The sequence below is a fragment of the Solanum verrucosum genome, unplaced genomic scaffold, assembly GCF_900185275.1.
Source record: "Solanum verrucosum unplaced genomic scaffold, falcon-dt-bn FXZP01000278.1, whole genome shotgun sequence".
Classification (NCBI taxonomy): Eukaryota; Viridiplantae; Streptophyta; class Magnoliopsida; order Solanales; family Solanaceae; genus Solanum; species Solanum verrucosum.
Genome location: NW_026020332.1, coordinates 6,495,948 through 6,504,481, shown reverse-complemented (window position 1 = coordinate 6,504,481; position 8,534 = coordinate 6,495,948). Strand labels below are relative to the sequence as shown.

General features: G+C 29.1%; 1 protein-coding gene across 1 annotated transcript; it reads right to left on the bottom strand.

The window, feature by feature from the left end:
- Positions 1-634: 634 nt before the first annotated feature.
- On the bottom strand, positions 635-2,493 carry LOC125836731 (transcription factor TCP13-like). Its single transcript, XM_049515945.1, has 2 exons — positions 1,992-2,493; positions 635-807 (listed from the first exon to the last, which is right to left on the bottom strand). The coding sequence occupies exons 1-2, from the start codon at positions 2,491-2,493 to the stop codon at positions 635-637; spliced, it is 675 nt and encodes a 224-aa protein (XP_049371902.1).
- Positions 2,494-8,534: the final 6,041 nt, after the last annotated feature.

Sequence of the window (8,534 nt, the reverse complement as noted above, 5' to 3'; positions counted from 1 at the left end):
AATTGTGTAAATACTTTTCACTAAATTGAAAATATATTGATACTGCTAATGAAGTTGTCTCAGTGTGACTTAAATATAGACCTATAGGTATATAGAAATAATCATTAATACTCGCATTAAAGTAGATTGTCTACGTCACACTCCTTGGTGTACGGTCTTTCTTCAAAACCTGCTGACATGGAATGTTTTTTGTCAAATGATGACCTACTTTTTTTCTCTCCCATCCTATATAATTGATATTTACATTGAAATCTGACTAATTTAAATTCGTGCAGAGAAATTAATAAAGACGAGTACGTACCATGAGGACACAAACTCTTAATCAACCACTTCACCATTACCCTTGTTGGCATAATGACATGCTTTGATTATATGTAGACAGTATCTTTATAAGAACCAAACAAGAAAAAGAAAAAAATGAAATGTGCAAATAAGAAAAGGATGCCAATTGGCCAAAAGATCTTGCCACTATATATAGTATATTAATTACCACCCAACAATTAACATTAATTTATCAACCTTGACAAATGATCACAACTTTGGAAGTTTAATTTCCAACAATTATTTAGCCTATGAATTTCATAATATAGGAAACAAATGTAGCATATATTCTTTTGGATCAAATATTTCAGGTCTAATTATGTGGATTGAAAAAATATTGTGATAATCCTGCAGGTGGATACACAAGAACTTGTGAACTTAATGGCATATTATAAATTGTTGAAGGCAAGGCCGCCATAACATTGAAGTTTTGAATTTCTTCGTATTCATGTGGTACTGCTACTCCATGATGACTTCCGGAATGAACTAGAGACATTACAAGAAAAAAAAGCTTTATTAGTGATCAATATTTAGTGACGAGTTAAAACCCTGGATATCGACCCTAAGAACACACTTAATTACAAGAACAAGATTTATTTTTTGTTCCCTAATTCCTATCGTTCATAAATTCATATGAAGAATCCCATTTCGAGAAAATAATAACGATATCATTTGTCTGAACATATAATATAAATAGCATGGTTATAGTCAAGACCGTCTCAATCATAAGACCACTAAAGCAACCGTTTGGGCTCCCAGATTATTTAATGTGGAGGTTGTTGTAATAATTGAGAAATGAAATAGTGTTTAGATAATTAATACTCTCTCTGTTTCAAAAAGAATGACCTAGTTTGACTTGGAATAGAGTTTAAGAAGAAAAAGACTTTTTAATCATGTGATTCTAAATTAAAGTTATGTCAAATGTACCAAAATGTTCTTTAATCTTGTGGCCTTAAACATGCCACGTGGAAAGTTGAAATTAAAGTGTTGTCAAAAAAAGGAAAAGGGTCATTCTTTTTTAAAACAGACTAAAAAGAAACTAGATTATTCATTTTGAAATAGAGGGAGTAACATCTTTTCTTACACGGCACTTATTTTGTTAACTTATTTAAATCTTCTTGATTATCATAAACCTACATTATTATTCTAGCATTTACCTTTCTAATTCCTTAATTTTTTATTTTTATTCTCTCATTATTGAATATTCTAAAGTCTACATAATCGTAAAACATTTTGCATTATCTAAAATATATTGTTGTGTGTTTATAAAAAGATCAAAAAAAAATTTGGTGTATTCTTTAAATTTCAAGCACTACAACAAATCAATACTACTTTAATATCGTTATATAAACTTTTTAATGTTTTGAGTCAAATTTTATTGTTCTAACTTTATATTATTTCATTGAAAATTTCATTGTTTGCATTCTTACTTCATAAGGTTTGCATACATTCTACCTTCCCGAGACTTCACTTGTAGGTTACGTTAAGTATGTTATAGCTATTCAATTTATATACCATAACTTCTAAAAGAAAAATTAAAGCTTGTTTATGAAATTTGGCTTTAGATCTCCCAAACTTGTTGAGACAACCATGATTATAGTATTGTTATGATAAATATTGTTATAGAAAGGTCTAACCGTTTATAATACAACATTAATATTTGAAAATACCTGATTGAGAGGAGTAATTATTCTGATAAAGACCAAAACTGAAGCTGTTGCTATTGCTATTGTTATTGCTATTGTCCTTTAGGTCAAGATTTCGCGCATCTAGTTTCACTTTATCCTCATCAGACACCACCAACGTCTCCTCCTCGTCCTTCATCAGACCGGTCAGAGGCAACCCGGTCTGATCCCTTATTGGAGGCATTTGAAGTGGAGGTAATTCGTCGATTTCATGCTTAGCTTCATTAAGCAACCAATCAACAACTTTGCTTGGTTGATCTAGCCCTAATTTGTCTTGAAGATCATATAATTGAAGGGCTGTGGGAGCGGAGAGCCTAACTCTCCGATCCCTCAGCCCTTTCACCGTAAGAACTTTGCTGTGACGATCTTTTCCCCCAAATGCTCGTGACACGCGAACGATCCTTGGATCTTTAAATCTTGTCCATGATGATTTTTTTGGAATCTTAGTAACAGTATTATCACTTGTATCTACTTCTCTAGTAATCATCTTTTGTATCTTTCATTGTTTTTTTCAGTGATTTTCTTGCAATTTTCTGTTTGATGGTCCAAAGAAGAAGAAGTGTGTGTGTATATATCACAGTATGTATAAATTCCCTGCTGCTCATAATTAAAAAGCAAAAAATAATTAGGTTGAAATCAAAAAGTGGAATTAAAACTAATTAGGTAATGAAAATAGCAAGCATAATACTTAAAAGAGAGATATTAAACTTGAAGAAATGATACAATTAGTTAAATGGAAGAAAAACCTACATATAATTCTTTTTATTCAATGAAATAAAGGAGTAATTAAAATCTGCTTATATATACATACTCCAAGAAGAACCACATATTTGAAGGCAGCTAATCATAAACTAATGCCCTAGCTAGCTAGCATATATATATATATATATAAAATATAACAATGAGAAAGACTTACATAGTTAAGTTCAATAATCCTCCCTTTTTGGTATGAACAAAGGGTTGTGTGAAGGTTTCAAAAGAGGAAATTCACTTTAGAGAATATAAGTAATTGAAAGAATGTTCAACTTGAGACAAGAAGATGCTTCACTCCAACCCAACAACTTGTTATATATAACAAGCAATGGTTTATAAAGTGACACGTGTCTTTCACATCTCATTAGCTTATTATGGAGCTGATTTTTTGTACAGTCATTTAATGGTCAAACCTCTCTAAATTAATATTCTCTATTTAATCGATGACTTAATATTTATTAATTTAAAGAATATTTTTGAGATCTAATGAAGGTTAATTTAATTACATCATTCGGAAAATGAAACCTCAAGAAATTTAAATGAACCTTCTTGTGAAAACGATATTTATAAATTTGAAGTCACGATTAATAATCTCAGTTACCGCAATAAAATGAATATCAATAGTATGTTAGATTATCCTAGTGAAAATAATACATATTATAAGTTCAAAACTTAGAGAAATTGTGGATAGTATAAGAGAAAATAATGTTGATGATGAAGTTGTTAAGTAAAAATGTTCGTCTTATGCTCTCATCTTTTATACACAGTTAATAAGCAATACTTTATTTGATTTAATTTATGTGATAATTTTTTATTTTTGGAAATTTAAATAATATAAACTTTATCAAATTTTATTATTATCATCCTCAGGAAAAAAAATTTAGTTGAAACAAATCATAAATATTTATACACGTAGTTATAGATTATATCATTAAAAATAAAATAATAATAATAAAAAAGATTATATCATTAAAAAAATTAAATGTATTTTCAAATATTGAAAGATATTACTATTTCTTTTGAGATAAATCAAAAACAAAAAAAGTGTATCGATTCAACAAAAAGAAACCAAAAGTTCACAAAGATAAAGTCCACAAACGTAACCAAGTTTTGGTCTTTCCTTTACTCAAAAGAGAGTTTATATAACCCTTCACTACAGAGAGGACCACTCTTTCGCAGAGAGATTTTGCATAGAATCAGAGACGGAACTAGGTGGGTTCATGATTCGGACAAATTCAGTAGTTTTTTTCGTAGACTCTATATTTGTATTAAAAAAATTAAAAAATTTATGTATAATAACTTGTGAATCCCCAAACAAATTGATTTAGAACTCCCAAACTCCTAATCTTGGCTCTGCCTCTGTCACGGATCACAACATAAATTTAAAGAGATATAATGCGAAGGATATTTTTAGACATTTTAGTTTTCACTTTCTTTCCAAATAGTTTATCATTTTATTTGAAATCAGAATTTGATTGTAAACTAATAACTCGACTCGTACTTCTTAAATTCTAAATAACAGAATAAACAGTCATTTTATAAATTAGGATAATTTATTCTATAATTATAATGTAAATAATGAAACAGATAACCTCATAATTAATAATCTTTTAAAATTATTATCAGCGCCGAACGCGTCGAATAGATTGGAATATATTGATCGATAAGGTAAAAAATGTGCACAAAATCAGTGTAGGTAATAAGTGAGATTCCCATTACTAAATCTTTCTGCAGTCCCACTGTCCACAGCCGCAATTCCCACCGACCCATGATCATGATATTTATTACTGAATTCCGTGTACAAACTTTCCTTTTCATTTTCCTCCTTTTCTTCTGAAAACGTTATTTTATTTATCAAAATTATGAGTATAAATCTGTTGATTCTTCTCTCATGATAAGATAGTATCATAATTCAAAGACCGTTAATAATATTTTTCAAACTAGAATAATTTGAATTCAATCTTTTATAAATATTTCATAAATTTATAAAATATTCGAGATAATTACATGTAGTTCAAACATCTACTTCAACCTTTTCATATAAGTGGGGGGAAAAAGAGAAGAATAACTCTTGGCCCCAAACGTGAAAGCATATATCGGGAGATTGTGCCTAATTAAAGTGATGGGACTTTGTGAATGTGAAGATGTACGGTATATATGATAAGGACCATGAGTATGCTTTTTTTGAATTAAGTTTTTTGCACTACAGATGTGAAATATAGATTAATTTTATTTTTTTTTATAATAAAATCATTTATTCAAATATTTTTTAATTGCTAGTAGGAATAACTGTTACAACAACAATATATATATAATCAAGGAAATTAAAAAAAAAATAATTAAAATCTCAAAGACATTTATATTTTATTAACTAAAAGTTAAATAACGAATAAATCCATACTATACTGTAGGGGTGTGCACTATTCAAATTAAACCGAATAACCAAACCAAACCAAACCAAACCGAAATTTTATTTGGATTGGTTTTTTGTTTTTTCGGATTGATTTTGGATTAATAAATTACTTTGTTTGGTTTTGAATTTTAAAAGATAAAGACCGAAAAACCGAAAAAACCAAATTATATATATATATATATATATATATATATATATATATACTGCGTGGAGTCGCGTGGTGTGCCACATAAGTCAAAAAGTGTACAAAATTACAAAAAAAAATGAGTTCAAGGGGGTAATAGGACCTTAATTTAGTTATATATATACTGCATGGAGTCGCGTGGTGTGCCACATAAGTCAAAAGGTGTACAAAATTACAAAAAAAATGAGTTCAAGGGGGTAATAGGACCTTAATTTAGTTAAAGTGTGTCTCTGAAATTTCGGTCATAGTCTAGGGGTACTTGTGTCTTCTCCCTTTTATGTTTGAATTACATCTACAACAGGTATACTTATAAGTACTGTGTTTTAAGTTTTACTTATGGTTTATATTAGAAAGTATATTTAAGGGATTAAATATTATTACTTTGGTTATATATGTTATTAATTATTGACATAACCGAATAACCAAACTGAATAACCAAACCGAAAAAAGCCAAACCGAATAGAGAAAAACCAAACCAAACCAAATTTATTTTGGATCGGATTGGGTTACACTTTTACAAAACCAAAAACCGAAAATCCAAACCGAATAGTGTAAAACCAAACCAAAAAACTGAATGCACACCCCTACTATACTGTATCTACAGCGAATTAATAAACTCCTTGAAGCAAATACGTAATTTAAATTGAATTAATGAAAACTAAAATCTCGATTCTAAATTTCTTCGGAGTTGTTGTTTTACGAGTCACTTTGATGTGTAATATATTACTCCACTATTTTAAATAGGACAAATTACTTAAATACACAACACTTCTTTACCTATTATCAATATTTCCCTACTATTTAATAAAATACAAAAATCCCTTATTTCCCCCCAATTCAACTAAACCGATACTTTATTTGTTTGAAGCAAAATCAAATCTTTCCCATTCCCTAAATTTCGCCCCCAATCTCTCCCATTACAATTTCAGTTATCAATTTCAAAAAAATTTGAATTTGAAAAGAATCCTATCACTGTTAAACCGGATCAGAGTTCTAACTAGGGTTTTTCATCTTCTTCATTGTAATTTTCGCCATTTTTTTTTCTTTTATTTTGTATCAATCGTTTTATCTTCCATTATGCATCTAACATCTAAATAATCTCTAATGTTTTCTTCAGAAGATTTGAACAATAACGATTTCAGTTCTAAAAGGTTGGCTATTCCGATAACCATGACAAGTTCAAGTTCTAGCAAGAAAAAATTGAAGAAGAAAGTACATGCAACTACTTCAAAAGATCCGAAAACCCTCCAAAAAAGGGGTAGAAAGGTTGCCCCACCCATTGTTCGACCAACATTACCAAATGTAAGCATACATTTTTCCTAATTTTTATCATATATCTTACCCTTGTTTTTCCTAAAAATCTGATGATAAATAATTTTTTTATTTTTTTATTAAGTATCATCTGTGAATCGTGATTTTATTTGGTAATTGTTGAATGTATAAAAAGTTAAGAGAACTGTATTTAAGTTAAGTACTTAAATCACATTTTTTTTGTAGGTCAGATTTTGGTCACTGTTTATATAAGGAACAATTCAATTTGTGTACATTTATGTTTTTTTATGAAGTAGTTGTTATTTAGTATCAAACGAAATGAATATTATTGTATATAAGAAAATTGCTTAATTCAACAATTTTTCATGTAGTTTGATTTTTGTAATGTGAATCATAGTTAATGATAAGTCTCCATTGAAGTATACAATATGATTGATTTTGTGTACATATTATGTCTTCTTGTTTTTTAGTATCATATACTTTTTTATGATTGATAAAAATCATTTATGTAATTGCAGAATGTCAGTTATGTAATTAAACATATTCCAATGAACTGCTTAAAGTTTGGTCCTACCTACAACTCCAATTTTATTGAAGATTTAGTACTGTCAATAAAGGACCAAGGTATTGAGTTATTCAAGGATACCATATTTGCCCCATACCTTAATATCCCTAAATGCAACTATCAAGGTCAGATTACCAAGTGTTTATATCTGTTAGAGATTGAGCAGGGCAATCTAGCTAATGAAATTCACATTCGTCATGCCAAAGGGAATGTCTTGATATTTAGTATCACAGATTTTGCAATTATTACTGGTTTGAGATGTAAAGGAAATGTCAAAGATTTTAATTATCCAGCTTCAAAAATCAGTAGGCTTGTGCAAAGATATTTTCCTAGTCCAAATTATAATGTGAATAAAGGTCGCCTGGTAGATCGTTTTATGCAAAAGAGATAAAGAAGTTGTATGTAATGCTTCCAAACTATCTTCATGATAATGGGTTCTTTGATAAAACAGGAAGAACTGATTGGGCATCAATGGAGGCGTACAAATACAAGGAAACGGGTGAACTGTTGGGTCCACAACATTCGTTTGAGGTGGAATATGTTCAAGACATTATGCAACAACAAAGTGATAGCCTGTTAGTATTGTAAAATAATTTGTTTACTTACATATTTAATTCACTTTTTTAATGTATCTACTTTTTGTTTGCAGTGATTGTGGAATGTATGTAGCTGCTTTTGCTGAATATTTGAGCGATGAAATCAGCATTCCATCTATAAGTTTTCGGAGTGACTATCTTCGCAATAGATATGCTACACTCTTATGGAAGTATGGTATGGACAAGTTCAAGGCGGGATATGTTAGCGATAACGATGATCCTACAAGGCCGAAGAGTTTCTACACTATACCAGCAGAATGTGGACTGATTAATATAGAATAGTTATGTTTTAGTATTGTGTTGAAGATACGATTAATTAGTATTTTGTAATATTCCTTCCCTTTCCAACACTGTTTTTCTAAGTATTTATTAATTTGAAGACTGTTTTTGTCAAAAATTGTATTCAAATTTTAATTATTTTTCCAATTTATGTATCTTATACACCAATACTGCCGCTACAATATAACTATCATATACATAATACATGATACTATATATTCCATAATTGGGTCCACAACTAATTTTCAATTTATTTAGTATCTATTAAAACATGTGGTAGCCTTGATGCAAATCACAAATTATGATAACATATTATTTTCAGATACACAATATCCATTCAATTATTATGTATATGATACACAATTACTATCAAATAATATGTTACAATTGGTACAAAAACAATTAAGTTTCAATATATTTAGTATCATTTAACATGTTGAATCTTGTAACATTGCTTTAAATAAAA